This window comes from Chiloscyllium punctatum, chromosome 4 (assembly GCF_047496795.1).
Source record: "Chiloscyllium punctatum isolate Juve2018m chromosome 4, sChiPun1.3, whole genome shotgun sequence".
NCBI lineage: Eukaryota > Metazoa > Chordata > Chondrichthyes > Orectolobiformes > Hemiscylliidae > Chiloscyllium > Chiloscyllium punctatum.
In genome coordinates, this window is record NC_092742.1 from 5,081,810 (window position 1) to 5,096,931 (window position 15,122).

Here is a 15,122-nt window from a genome sequence, read left to right on the forward strand (position 1 = left end):
CACTTTGTTTCACCTTCTAGCCGTACCTCTATATTGCAGAGTTTTTGCCTGTTTTATACACTCAACTCCGTTACCCATTGGACAGAAAGAGTCAACCCTGCATACTCCCCACTCCTTATTTTGTGTGTGTGTGTGTGTGTGTGTGTGTGTGTGTGTGTGTGAGTGAGGGGGTTGAATAGGGGAGAAAATCATCCAAGGCTTTTGATCACTGTCTACTCCCCACTTTGGTCACTGCTAGAGAACAAAGAGGACATCACAGCCAAGCCCTTTGAAGGTCATTGAACAATCATTGTTTGAATGCGCAACTGCAGCATGGTGGCTTAGGTGAAGAGCTGCAACAGCATTGGGGGAGCCATTATATGAGTAAGCAGTTGAACTGCACGCAGTATAAAATGAGCTGTGTGCATGGCCAACTAAGCTGTAATATCACAAGGAAATCAAACAACTACATCAAGTACAGCGATTTAGAGTTAGTGCTGGAGATATATGTGCCTGCATTGGGTGGGGTGGTGGTGGTGGTGGTGGTGTAGGGATATATATGTGTGTGCAGGAGTGTGCATGCACATGTGTGTGCACGTATCTCTGGCCGTAAAGATCTGATAATTTGAATGTTTTTGGTTTGTCATCGGTAACATCATCAGTGCTTGCCCTAAACTGTACAGTGTATGAAGCTCAGTCACTGAGATTGCACCTTCATACATACCTCATCACCAACACAATACTGCCCAGCCGTGTATTGCAGGAGACTCTCCAGGGCTGGAAAAGAGGCAGATATTAGCAAAGGAGGGTGGTGTAAACAACAACATGCATTTTTACATAATAAGACATCATAGCACATTTCACAAGTAACAGGGACTGTGACATCAAGATTCATGGAGATATTACAGCAATTGACTAAAATCTCTGTTAGAAGAGAGATTTTAAGGAGTACCTTGGAGGAGGAAGTAGTTTACAAAGGGAATTCTAGAGCTTGGTAGCTCTACCTTCAGATAGCTGAAGGTAGAGCGATGGGCAATTGCTGGAGCACAGAGATTTCAGAGGGGTGTAGGACTGATGAAGGAAGATACAGAATATTGGGGAGGTGGGTGGCAAGAGTCCAAGGAAGCAAATAAAGGTGAGGATTTTAAAATTTCTAGAATGCACTGGGCAATGGATAAACAGGACATGATTTAAGTTAGGACACCAGCAGTAGAATTCTGGATAAGGTCAGGTTAGAGAGTGAGTTGACAATGGCAAGTTGGCAAAGCATCAGCAGAATAGCCAAGGCTGGGGTAGATGATGCTGGTTTCAGCAGGATATATTGTGGGAGGAGAGGACGATGGACGTTGGTGGCATTAGTGCTGTATGGGTTAGAATGCAATACAGTACTATTCTGGTGTAATTAGCCTATTGGTCTACCCATCAGACCTACCTTGGAGGCCAGTAATGATGAAGTGCTGAGCCCATTCAAGTTTCTTCTCCTCTCCTATCTTCTGCAAAACATGCAGGTTCTGAAAAAAAATCATCAGACAGCATGAGTAAGCTACAAACACATTGGCATCAAAGCTGAAGCCAAACAAATCTCATCCTGAGTGACCTTACCTGACTTAAGTAGCTCCCTCCAAGGTTTATTCAGTCTGATTGAGGCACCATGTGCCTGACACACAGATGATTGAAGGGACTGTGGGCTCACCAGAAATGGAAATAATAGATGGACTCTAGTCCAGAAGTAACAAGGGCTCAGAAAGTTGGTTTCTACCATTGAAGTCTTACCTGCAGAGGTTGGATTCCAGAGGTGATGTGGTCAGAAATCATCCGAACTTGGGCACGTTTCTTGGCATCCTCTGGGAGCAGCCGAGGACCAGGTCTAGTCTCATCCAGGTACTGTACTATAGCCAGCTACCATTAGGAGAGAAAGTTACTGATCATCCAACTGCAGCATCCATTGAGAATAATCTACAACCTCAAAGTTTTGCCAATTCTAGAAATGCAGATAGACTCACACTACACAGACATTAAAGCACAGAAGCAGAACTTTTATTATCTGGTAAAGGGTATGGGAGAGTTGCAGTCTTGCTAGTTAGGGATGTCAAGTCAAGGTGAGAAACAGGAGTAGACTATTCAGTCCTTCAGACCTGCTCTATCATTCATCACGATCACTGATTTTCTACATTAACTCCAGCTTCTTACACTATCTCCACATACATTGCTTTCTTTCGTATCCATAAATCTAACAATCCGTATTGAACATACTCAATGGCAGAGGCAGCCTGTGAAAATAGTTGCCAAAGTTTTCTGAGAGAAACTAAGTGTCATCAACAGTGAAGTCAATGACACACTTGATGTACACCGGAAGCAAAAATGTTCATGGAATGGGAATGAAAGATTTAAGGACAATTTTTCATATTTTAATTCCATCAATTAACAAACATTTGTTTTGAAAACCAGGGATTCATCAAATAAATGAAAAGAAACCTCAAACTGGGATTTTGTCAGGCTTCAGTAATCACTTGCATGAGCAGCTTAGCTCAGTGGACGCTCACTTATTGATCAGGAGACAGTGAGGGTCAAGCCACACTCAAGATTTGAGCTCATGTATGGGCAGATACTCCAGCACAGCACTCACGCAGCACTGCACTGTCAGGAGGATGGACTTCAAATCAGACGGTCTCCTGTAAAGACATGTGGCAATAGACATTAAAACTTCCATTGGCATATCCAGGGGAAAAAAAGGGATCTTACCCTGTACTCTAGCCATCACTCCTCATTCAAAGAGAAATAAAACATTTCCTTAACTGAGGAAGATAGTGAGATGTACCAGAATGGCACCAGGGAAGAGGGATTTCAGTTACATAAAGAGTTGAAGGAAAGGGCAGCATTTCCCTCAAGAGCTAAGGGAGTTGAAATGATAGGTAATAAAATTATTCAAGATTATGAATATCTCTGGGGTAAATAAAAAAGAAATTACTTTCAACAGCAGGGAAGTCAGTACCTAGCAGATTTCAGATATTTGACAAAAAGACGAGGGAAAGATGAAGTGAAATTTTGACATACAGCAGATGATTGTTTTCTGGAATACAGACTGAAAGGGTCATGGAAGCAGTTTCAATAGCAACCTTTAAAAGGAAATTTGATAAACAAGGTGACAAATTTGATGGGCTCTGAGGAAGAGCAGGGAGTGGGAAAGAAGTGCACAATTTTTGAAGAGGCACAATGGACTCCCAATGAGCTGTAAGATTCTATGATTCAAATATGTCACTTGGTGTGGTCAAACTGGCCATTAACATTTGTCTACATCACAAAAATTGCTGGAAGTCAGAAGTAATTAAGTGCACCTATGCCATTTGAGAGGTTCAAGGCTCAATCATCATAAAACTTTGGTCAGATAGTCATACAGCATCGAAACAGGCCCTTCATGGCACATGTCTATACCAACTAATAAACACCAAACTACATTAATTCTAATTACCTGCACTTAGTCCACAACCATTACATCTGGGTATTTCAAGTGCTCATCCAGATGCTTCTGTAATGTTGTGAGAACCTGCCTCCACCACCCTCTCAGTCAGCACATTCCACCTTCTACCACAGAATTAACTTAGATTCACAATTTTTGGTGAGTGCAAGTCATGTCAGATTACAAATTAAATATTTACAGAGCCAGAAAACAGACCTTGGAATTCTGACCTCATTTCCAATGAAAAACATCAATCAGTAACAGAAAGCAATCTCCCCTCTTCCCTTTCCCATCACATAACAAACAAACTTACGGACTGGGAGAGGACAATGCCATCAATAGCGAGAGCTGGAACTTGTTTCATGGGATTGATGGTCTTGAATGAATCAACATGCTGTAGAGATGGTGAGGTTCAGATTAACATGGAATTTAAAAGATTATCTAACAGTGTAATACACTTGTAGTTCCACAGGACAATGTTAGGATTTGGCTGCAAATAAAAGCTGACAACAGACTATAGTCTCCTAACTTGAAGAGGGATGCAATTCAGAGAAGGCTTCCCAGACTATTAGCTGGAGTGAATAAGTTGTTCTTATGAAGAAAGGTTTGACAGTCTAGGCTTCTATCCAGTTTAGACAAGAAACAGGTCGCTTGACTGAAATATAAAATCTTAAGGATCTTGCCAGGGTAAGTGTGGAGAGGGTGCTTCCTCTTGTGCAGAGGATAGAGAATGAGGGGTCACTTTAAAAGTAAGTGGTTGTCCATTTAAGAGAGAAGAGAATTTTCACTGAGGTCTAAAAATTTTTGGACTCTCTTGTAGCACAGTGTTTGAATATTTTTCAGGCAGAAGTAAATATATTTTTAATTAGCTAAAGGGTAAATTTTACTGAATTGAGAAGGAATTTCTTTACCCAGAGGGGTGTAAATCTATGGGATTCCTTGCCCAGTGAAGTAGTTGACGGTACTTCAGTGAACATTTTTAAAGGTAAGGTAGTTTTTTTTTAAACTACAAAAGAATTAACGGATATGGTGAGAGTCCGGTTAAGTGGAGCTGAGTCCATGAAAAGGTCAGCCATGATCTTGCTGAATGGCGGAACAGGCTTTAAGGGCCAGACGGCCTACTCCTGTTCCTAGTTCTTATGCTGTTATGGGTGAAAGGTTATTGGTGGTAGTTGGGAATGTAGAGTAATCAGATCAACTATGATCTTACTGAATGCTGGAGCAGGCTCAGGTAGCTAAATGGATTTGTAAGTTTTACTCCCAGATAGGCAAACCAGGCACTACTTCCTATCCCACAAAAAATACAGGTTGACCGCCGTATCTGCAGAATTGTTTCCCATGGTTACAGTTACCTGCGGTTTACTGCAGCCCCAAACATATTATAGGGAACCTTCCGGAACCAGGGACCAGGAGCTGCTCGGAAGGTAAATTTCCCCTCGAAATGAATTGGTTTGCGGTTTCTGGCTTCCACGGTAGGTCTTGGAAGGTATCCCCTGCGAGTACAGGGAGGAGGGGAACTACTGTAGATGGCAGGCTCTGTCACTCCTACCTTATTTAGAAAATGGGTGTTCCACACAGCTTGGATAGTAAGGGAGTTTGTGCAGCTAAAAATGACAATTGACAAAAAAGGGGAAAAATTCTTAGGGATGGGAATGGGGTATAATGTAATGGCTCAGAAACATGACAAGGACAGATGTGGAAAAGGCTGGAAATATACCTGCTGGCCTCCGTCTTTGATCAGATTGACAGCTACCTGGTCATATGCGACTCCCTTGAAAGCCAGAGCTGTGTGATCACAGAGATGGGAGAAAGGTTTTATCGAGTCTTAAATGTTTCCACACTGTAAGTAATCTAATCTATCTAAACAAATATGAAAACTCTCACATGCATTCCAGTGTGCTTCCCCGCCCAGTAAAATCAAAGATAATCATATAGAATATGTTTTTAATCAACCTGCTCAGATACAGAGCTTGGAGAAACTCAACAGGTCTGACACCATCTGCGGAGAGAAACCGGACTTGACACGTTAACACTGCTTTCTCTACACAGGTGCTGCCAGACGTGCTGAGTTTCTCCAGCATACTCTGCTTTTGATTCTGCTCAGACACACGCCTGAAGGAGCTGGGACTTAAGCCAAGGGTAGAGATACTATCGCTGAGCCACAAAGCCCCTATAAACACGCAGTAAACAGACTGCGCAAACTTAATTTCTGCAAAAGCCGAGAGAACCCAATGCTAGAATTTCCCAACGTTTCAGTGGTCAGCTACTCACCAATTCGCACTCTCCATGAACAGGAACTCCTGAAGTATGTGTATAACACAGGCTGTCGAAAGAAACAACAATTAAAATCACATTCATTAACAGAACGTTCACAGCCTCACGGCCCTGTCTTGCCCTCAGGATTTATACTGCTGCTCCTCTCCCGATACTAACTTTAGGAGACGATGCCATGTTTCCCGCTCCGACCCCAGTGCCTGTCCGTCAATTCTCCGCCCTCTTAAACGGACAAATATGATTCCACAGCCAAGATCAAAAAGTGGGAGGAGGGTTCGGGCACGAAAATAAGCCTATAATAAACATGATTTGGAGATTTATAAACCACCTCAAAGGACTCTTCCTCCACATCTCTGTCGATTATCAAACCTCCCTCTCCTCACAGGCTGAAGGTCAAATGAAAGCTGGACATCTGTATTTTTACACACAGGAATAGGAGGCTATGGAATACTGTAGATGACTAGGTTAGAGCAATAACAGGGGCTAGACTCCTGGTTTAAGGAGTATGGAAAGGAAAGTTTAAAGCCGTTTCCTTACTATCATTGTTTAATTCTCAATGTGTCTGAAACACACCCTGTGGTACTGTTAGCCTCCCACGCAATTCTAACATTTTTACTCTTTTAAATTGGCCAGGTCACATTTAACCAGATTGCAAAAAAGCATGTTCACTAATAATTGAGCTAACAAACCCCTCCCCGTTCGACATTTTAAAAGTTAGGCACTTGCTTTAAAGACACATTCACAGAATCTGGAAAGAGGAAGTTTAAAATGGTGCCATGTCTAGTTTAAAAGAAACATGGCAACAGAAGGAGGAGCCATTCAGCTCCTTGAACCTGCACAATGGAGATCATAATGGAGCTCAAGTCCAATGACCTTTACACAATACTCCTCAACACTACACTCTTTACCAGACAATTATCTATTGTTCTCAGAGCTGAAAGCTCCAAGTGACCCCCAGCATCCACAGCCTTCCAGGGAAAGTGCTCTCGATATCCACTAGCCCTAATGAAAAGCTGCACACTGCCATTTGCAGAGTTGATGCTTTGAACATGGTGTCTCCTTATCATGAATTCTTCCCTGGAGATCACAGCTTCCATAGATCCATTATCAAAGGCTTTTGACATTTTAAACATTTTGATCAAAACATCCACGAATCTTCTACACTCAAGGGAATGCAAGTCTTTGCAAACTATTTTAATAATCATATACCATTTGTTTTTATTCACTCATGGGATATGGGCATCACCGGCAGGCCAGCATTTATTGTCCGTTCCTATTTGTCTTTGAATAGTGAGGAGTAGGCCATTGAACACTTTGAGGCCTCTTCTCCCACCATTTAATAAGATCCTATATGCACTGATTACTTCACATTCCTAATCCCAATCACATTTCACCCCTTTGCTCATCAAGAATCTACCAACCTCTGCCTTAAAAACACACAAGGATTCAAACTCTCTTCCTCAGAAGGTACTGGACGCAAAAATTCATGAACCTCAAAGAAAAATGCTCATTTGTTTCAATGGTGACCCCTGAATTTTAAACAGTTCCTCTAGTTCTCGATTCTCTCATAACAGGAAACATCTTCTCCACATCTACCATGTCGAGATCCCTCATATGTTTAAATCAAGTCACCACTTACTCTTCTCAACTCCAGTGGATAGAAGTCCAGCCTGTACAGGCGTGTTCAGGCTCCTGCATTGATGAAGTGGTCCTAGCTCTGATCTCATGGCTATCTCAGTGGAGGTGAGTGTGGGTTCCTGGCGGCATCTGCAGATTCATGGAGGTGGCAGAGGAGAGTTTGGGCCCAATACGAGACCCGGCGGCATCAGCAGCGGCTGCACTGGTAGGGTGGGCCCAAAGCAGACTCACGCCAGCGGCAGAGTAGTTTGGGTTGGAGTGGTACTCAATGGCAGCTGCATTGGCAAGGTCACCAAGAAGCATAGTAGCGAGGATGTCAGTGAAGGTGAAATGACAACAAAAAGTGACAAACTTTCATTGCAGTGACGGCGGCGCAGTGAAGGGACTCATGTCTGGCCACCAGGCCCATGGTGGAGCACTTAGTATGAAGGACTATAAAGTTGAACACTTTTTCTTTGTTTCTTTGTTTTTTTCTGCCTTTACACTCTGTGTTTTGGTTTATTTTTCTGTGTTTTAAGATGGTGCTGGAGGTAGCGACACGACACAACACTTATTTCATAAAGTGGACAACAAGTAAATCATATAAGACATCTCAGCCATTATAGCTATTAATCTGGTAAACCTTCCCTGAACTGCTTCCAGCACATTCAAATCTTTTCTTAAATAAGGAAGCCAATATTGTATGCAGTGCTCTAGATGTGGTCTTAAAGGCCTCACAGCACCAGGGTCCCAGGTTTGATTCCAGTCTCAGGCAACTGTCTGTGTGGAGTTTGCACATTCTCCCCATGTCTGCATGGGTTTCCTCCGGGTGCTCCGGTTTCCTCTCACAGTCCAAAGATGTGCAGGTCAGGTGAATTGGCCATGCTAAATTGCCCAAAGTGTTAGGTGCATTAGTCAGAGCGTGGATTACCCTTCAGAGGGTCGGTGTGGACTTGTTGGGCTGAAGGGCCTGTTTCCACACTAGGGAATCTAATCTAATCCCCTTTTTAACTGAAACATAACCATCCTAACTTTGAATTTAAATCCTCTACAATATACAATAACATGATTAACTTTCCTAATTACTTGCTGTACTGGTATTCTAACATTTAGGCACTCATTGGCATCCTCTCCCACTTTTTAGTCCAGGGTACACTGCACCTGCCCAGGAGGAAATCTATCCTTCTGGAGCCCTGAATTAAATGCAATTCGAGAAAGGCTCTTCAGCTATTTCACAAATGTCAAATGCTTCACAGGCACTTTGCAGAAACAGTTGGAGACACAAACAAATTCTGGCAAAGTTCCCATCCATGACATGAATTCAATGTTTCCTTTGTCAGATGCTGACAGTCTCCTGTGCATTTCCATTCTTGAATTTGCCTACCAATCTGCAGATCACAGGTGCTGCATTAACATAGGTCTTCCACTTGAGCCCCTTAGCTCATTATATGAAGTCACTAACTAGAATGTATGCCCAAGAAAAAATAATTCTGTCAACCGTACGAAGGTCAACCCCATACCTTGGATTTTGTTGAATAATAGTGGAATAATAATCCTAAATCACAGAGGTTTCACAAAAAGAAGCATTATGCCAATCCTTCTAGTGCTAGTTGTTCGTTATAACAATCCAAAACTAATCCCACTGTCTCACTCCCTATGGATTCATTGCCCTTTCCTAGTCGAGATGCAGCAGAAGCTGGCGATATTGTCTTGGAGCAAGGAAAGTTGATGAAGATTTAATACAGGAATTCAATATGATGGGAATAAACAAGGAGAATTTGTTTCCATTACATAAATGTCAAGAGAACACACATATTGTAATCAACAAAAAAAGCCAACAGGAAATTGGGAGAATTCGGTTTTGCACAGCTTGTTGCTGTAATCAGAATGCCTTCCAGAAAAAGGTGGTGGATGCAGATTCAATTATGACTTTCAAAGAAAACTGGATATACTGTCTACTCAAAAAGAAAGAATTGCAGGGTTATGGGAAAAATTAGCGAGTGAGACTAATTCCGTACATCCTTCAAAAGAACTGACTTATCACAGGGGATTGATTGGCATGCATTGTATTTTATAGCTCCAAGATCTTGCAAGGACCATAACTGCACGCAATGACCTAACTTGAAAATTTAAGAGAGTTACTTCTTTATTCTAGCTCCTATTTAGAAAATTCACAATTATGCTGCTCTTCTTTTAATATAGGACCCTACCAGTACTCTCATATTTTGATTCTTCAGACTTTGCATGAAGTCCAAAGTCCCATTCCTTGGATTTTCTCCCAATATGCATCACTCACACTGTTCCACATTAAATTGTACTTTATACAGTTACAGAGATGTACAGTATGGAAACAGACCCTTCGGTCCAACCTGTCCATGCCAACCAGCTATCCCAATCCAATCTAGTCCCACCAGCCAGGACCCGGCCCATATCCCTCCAAACCCTTCCTATTCATATAACCATCCAAATGCCTCTTAAATGTTTTAATTGTACCAGCCTCCACCACATCCTCTGGCAGCTCATTCCATACACGTACCACCCTCTGCGTGAAAAAGTTGCCCCTTAGGTCTCTTTTATATCCTTCCCCTCTCATCCTAAACCTATGCCCTCTAGTTCTGGGCTCCCAACCCCAGGGAAAAGACTTTGTCTATTTATCCTATCCATGCCCCTCATAATTTTGTAAACCTCTATAATGTCACCCCTCAGCCTCTGACGCTCCAGGGAAAACAGCACCAGCCTGTTCAGACTCTCCCTATAGCTCAAATCCTCCAACCTTGGCAACATCCTTGTAAATCTTGTCTGAATCCTTTCAAATTTCACAACATCTTTCCAATAGGAAGGAGACCAGAATTGCACGCAATATTCCAACAGTGGCCTAACCAGTGTCCTGTACAGCCGCAACATGACCTCCCAACTCCTGTACTCAGTACTCTGACCAATAAAGGAAAGCATACCATACGCCTTCTTCATTATGCTATCTACCTGCGACTCCACTTTCAAGGTGCTATGAACCTGCACTCCAAGATCTCTTTGTTCAGGAACACTCCCTAGGACCTTACCATTAAGTATATAAGTCCTGCTAAGATTTGCTTTCCCAAAATGCAGCATCTATCTGAATTAAACTCCATCTGCCACTTCTCAGTCCATTGGCCCATCTGGTCCAGATCCTGTTGTAATCTGAGGTAACCCTCTTCACTGTCCACTACACCTCCAATTTTGGTGTCATCTGCAATCTTACTAACTGTACCTCTTATGCTCGCATCCAAATCATTTATGTAAATGACAAAAAGTAGAGGACCCAGCACGGATCCTTGTGGCACTCCACTGCTCACTGGTCACAGGCCTCCAGTCTGAAAAACAACCCTCCACTACCACCCTCTGAGCCAGTTCTGTATCCAAATGGCTAGTTCTCCCTGTATTTCATGAGATCTAACCTTGCTAATCAGTCTCCCATGGCGAACGCCTCACTGAAGTCCATATAGATCACGTCTACTGCTCTGCCCTATCAATCCTCTTTGTTACTTCTTCAAAAAACTCAATCAAGTTTGTGAGACACGATTTCCCACGCACAAAGCCATGTTGACTATCCCTTGCCTTTCCAAATATATGTACATCCTGTCCCTCAGGAGTCCCTCCAACAACTTGCCCACCACCGAGGTCAGGGTCATCGGTCTATAGTTCCCTGGATTGTCCTTACCACCCTTCTTAAACATTGGCATCACGTTTGCCAACCTCCAGTCTTCCGGCACCTCACCTGTGACTATCGATGATACAAATATCTCAGGAAGAGGCCCAACAATCACTTCTCTCGCTTACCACAGAGTTCTAGGGTATACCTGATCAGGTCCTGGGGATTTATCCACCTTTAACCATTTCAAGACATCCAGCACTTCCTCCTCTGTAATCTGGACATTTTGCAAGATGTCACCATCTATTTCCCTACAGTCTATATCTTCCATATCCTTTTCCATAGTAAATACTGATGCAAAATATTCATTTAGTATTTCCCCCATTTTCTTTGGCTCCACATAAAGGCCGCCTTGCTGATCTTTGAGGGGCCCTATTCTCTCCCTAGATACCCTTTTGTCCTGAATATATTTGTCAAAACCCTTTGGATTCTCCTTAATTCTATATGCCAACGCTATCTCATGTCCCCTTTATGCCCTCCTGATTTCCCTCTTAAGTATATTCCTACTTCTTTTATACTCTTCTAAGGATTCACTCAATCTATCCCGTCTATACCTGACATATGCTTCCTTCTTTTTCTTAATCAAACCCGCAATTTCTTTAGTCATCCAGCATTCCCTATACTACCAGCCTTCCCTTTCAGCCTGACAGGAATATACTTTTTCTGGATTCTTGTTATCTCATTTCTGAAGGCTTCCCATTTTCCAGCTGCCCCTTTACCTGCAAACATCTGCCTCCAATCAGCTTTCGAAAGTTCTTGCCTAATACCATCAAAATTGGCCTTTCTCCAATTTAGAACTTCAAATTTTAGATCTGGTCTATCCTTTTCCATCACGATTTTAAAACTAATAGAACTTTGATCGCTGGCCCCAAAGTGCTTCCCCACTGACACCTCAGTCACCTGCCCTGCCTTATTTCCAAAGAGTAGGTCAAGCTTTGCACCTTCTCTAGTAGGTACATGCACACACTGAATCAGAAAATTGTCTTGTACACACTTAAGAAATTCCTCTCCATCTAAACCTTTAACACTGTGGCAGTCCCAGTCGATGACTGGAAAGTTAAAATCCCCTACCATAACCACCCTATTATTTTTACAGACAGTTGAGATCTCCTTATAAGTTTGTTTCTCAATTTCCCTCTGAGTATTAGGGGGTCTATAACACAATCCCAATAAGGTGATCATCCCTTTCTTATTTCTCAGTTCCACCCAAATAACTTCCCTGGATGTATTTCCGGGAATATCCTCCCTCAGCACAGCTGTAATGCTATCCCTTATCAAAAATGCCACTCCCTCTCCTCTCTTGCCTCCCTTTCTATCCTTCCTGTAGCATTTGTATCCTTGAACATTAAGCTGCCAGCCCTGCCCATCCTTGAGCCATGTTTCTGTAATTGCTATGATATCCCAGTCCTATGTTCCTAACTATGCCCTGATCTCCATCTTCCCATCCCAATAATCTCTCCATATTCCTAAAATCGTATATAATCTTCCTAACTGATAGAATTGGTTATTATAGCAGTAGTGATCTGCCAAAGAGCAGGTTCTCTGCTCATTTTTCCATGCCTCAACATCTTGCAATTTCCTCTTGTTGCTTGCAGGACCCTCCCATTTTCAAGATGTCTAACATCAACTGTCTCTTCAGCTTGATGTACATCTGCTCCTCTTCCTTCAGTCACTGTCTTCAGCAACTGCTCATGCCTTAAAAATGGCCAATCCAACCTTACTGACATTTTTGATGATGTTCAGCAATATTCTTTCCTCTTCCACCATTCTGAAAATTTCTGCATTCCACTGGTGTTCTGTAATTGACTTACTCTATCCATCACCAGAGCCTCATCTCACATTTATTTTTTAGTTGTCTGGATTTTATCAGCTCTGCACAACAAGACACTCCAGATCAACATATGCTGAACAATTCTTTACATCTATGTGATTCGTTCTTTACCATTGTGACTGTAGTTCCAACTTCTTTATGACACTATCTCCTGACAAGATGTTTTCCAAGTGCTTAAACCAGTAATACTAATCCAGTGTTTCACTATTTACCTTAATCTTTTCTTTTGCATCAGTATTTATTCCAGTCATCAAAGTGCCTTTTTTACATTGACGTTCATTCTGCAAGATATTGACTTATAAATTATGATTTTAGTTCTTGTGCAGAAGTCCAAGTCATCTCTATGTTATGCCCCACTGGGGTAGCATTGTAGAAATCATGCCCTGCTATTCCAATTCAGTAAGAAGGTTAAAAGATTTTTAGAATTGGCAGACTTATCACAACTACTGAAGAAAATGAACATTGATAGTGCTCCTGAGCTGGTGGAGATCTGATGGCTTATAGGCAAAACGTGAGTACTGCAGATGCTGGAAACCAGAGTCTAGATTAGAGTGATGCTGGAAAAGCACAGCAGGTCAGGCAGCATCCGAGGAGCAGGAAAATCGATGTTTCGGGCAAAAGCCCTTCATCAGGAATGGTGTTCACAACCCCAGATGTTCAGCCAATCAGACAACTGCTGGTAGTAAGTATTGATAACTAATCCCTAGTCCACCAACCAATCAGCTATTTGCTGCTGGTTGAATCTCCATTTGTACATGCCCTTGGCTCCAGCTCCTCTCCAGTCTCGCCTACTGTTGCTTGACTCAATGGCTGTTTAAACAGTACTTTCAATGGATATCAGGCTACTTTCTTTCTGAAATCTTTCAATTCCCGGTTTGAAAACCGTTCTTTTTCCATCTAGTCCACAAATAAAAAAGATGACATAATCTTTATATCTATATAATCATATATCAAAAATGAAAGATCAGCACAAAACCCTGGAGCACTCCACCTCCAGCACTTCTCAAACCCAAGCAACACAAACTAAGCTGATACTAAAGCAAAATACTGCATATGCTGGAAATAGAAACAAAAAAAAAAATGCCTGAAAATATGCAGGTCTGGAGGCATCTGTGGTGAGAAACAGAGTTAACATTTCAGGTTGATGAGCCTGACCTGAACATCTCCAGCTGTTTTGTTCTTAAGTCGCCTAACATAATTCTACTTCCGGTCAACTTTTTACCCATTACCTCTCACATCAGGCATATGCAAACGCACACATTGAGCTGAATGCGTGATATCTTATCCAATGTGTTTTGTAAAGGCATTTACTACATTCCTATTACCAAATACTTCTAACAAACATTATATGCACGAAACAGCAAGCTACCTTTGACAATTCTGTGCTGGTTACCCTTCACTTACCACTGGATTTCCAGAGCATTAACATTTCTATTTTGAATCAGGAATGTTTTTGCTGATAAATGAGAGTAGATTATCTGACTATTTTCAGAATTACCCCAGGATTTCTACTGAGGTTTTGAGGATTGAAACCTTCTCCACTCATCTCAGGAAAACCCTACAAAGTTCACCTTTGCTTCCTTTCTTCAATAAAGCGTTAAATGAGACAGTCTGAGTACAGTTTGCATAATTAGGGAAAAAAGAAAATAGCTTAAAATATTTCTCTCCAACAAAAAAATAAAATACTACTGATGCTGGACATCTGAATCAAACTGTAAATGCTGGAAACACTGTCGCTACAGAGAAAATAAAATTGAGATAACGTCTCAATGTTTACTCTGTTTTTGCTCCAAAGACAAGACTTGAACGTTTCCAGCTTTTTCTGTCTTTCTCGAATCCCTTTCTCAAGTAACTATTTATTAGGAAAGATGAAGTTTTAATAATTCGCTTAGAAAATAATAATATGACCAGACAATGGATTAGTAGTGCACAGCAGTTCAGGCAGCATCCGAGGAGCAGTAAAATCGACGTTTCGGGCAAAAGCCCTTCATCAGGAATAAAAGCAGAGAGCCCGAAGGGTGGAGAGATAAGCCAGAGGAGGGTGGGGGTGGGGAGAAAGTAGCATAGAATACAATGGGTGAGTGGGGGAGGGGATGAAGGTGATAGGTCAGGGAGGTGTGGATAGGTGGAAAAGATGATAGGCAGGTAGGACAAGTCATGGGGACAGTGCTGAGCTGGAAGTTTGGAACTAGGGTGAGGTGGGGGAAGGGGAAATGAGGAAACTGCTGAAGTCCACATTGATGCCCTGGGGTTGAAGTATTCCGAGGCGGAAGATG

At 42.1% G+C, this 15,122-nt stretch overlaps 1 protein-coding gene across 8 annotated transcripts in view; it reads right to left on the reverse strand.

The window, feature by feature from the left end:
* Positions 1-15,122, reverse strand: part of gstz1 (glutathione S-transferase zeta 1) — a 47,725-nt gene that overhangs the window by 19,085 nt on the left and 13,518 nt on the right. For 4 of the 8 annotated variants that reach the window (XM_072567999.1, XM_072567997.1, XM_072567994.1 and 1 more), the window contains exons 3-8: positions 5,708-5,759; positions 5,154-5,221; positions 3,750-3,830; positions 1,753-1,878; positions 1,412-1,490; positions 704-756 (exon numbers count right to left, since the gene is read on the reverse strand). In XM_072567999.1, coding sequence (XP_072424100.1) covers positions 704-756; positions 1,412-1,490; positions 1,753-1,878; positions 3,750-3,800 — 309 coding nt within the window. In that variant the 5' untranslated portion in view covers positions 3,801-3,830; positions 5,154-5,221; positions 5,708-5,759. Of the gene's footprint in view, positions 1-703; positions 757-1,411; positions 1,491-1,752; positions 1,879-3,749; positions 3,831-5,153; positions 5,222-5,707; positions 5,760-5,869; positions 5,962-6,247; positions 6,269-15,122 lie in introns of those variants that run through there. The other 4 variants (XM_072567996.1, XM_072567992.1, XM_072568000.1 and 1 more) reach the window with 4 other exon arrangements.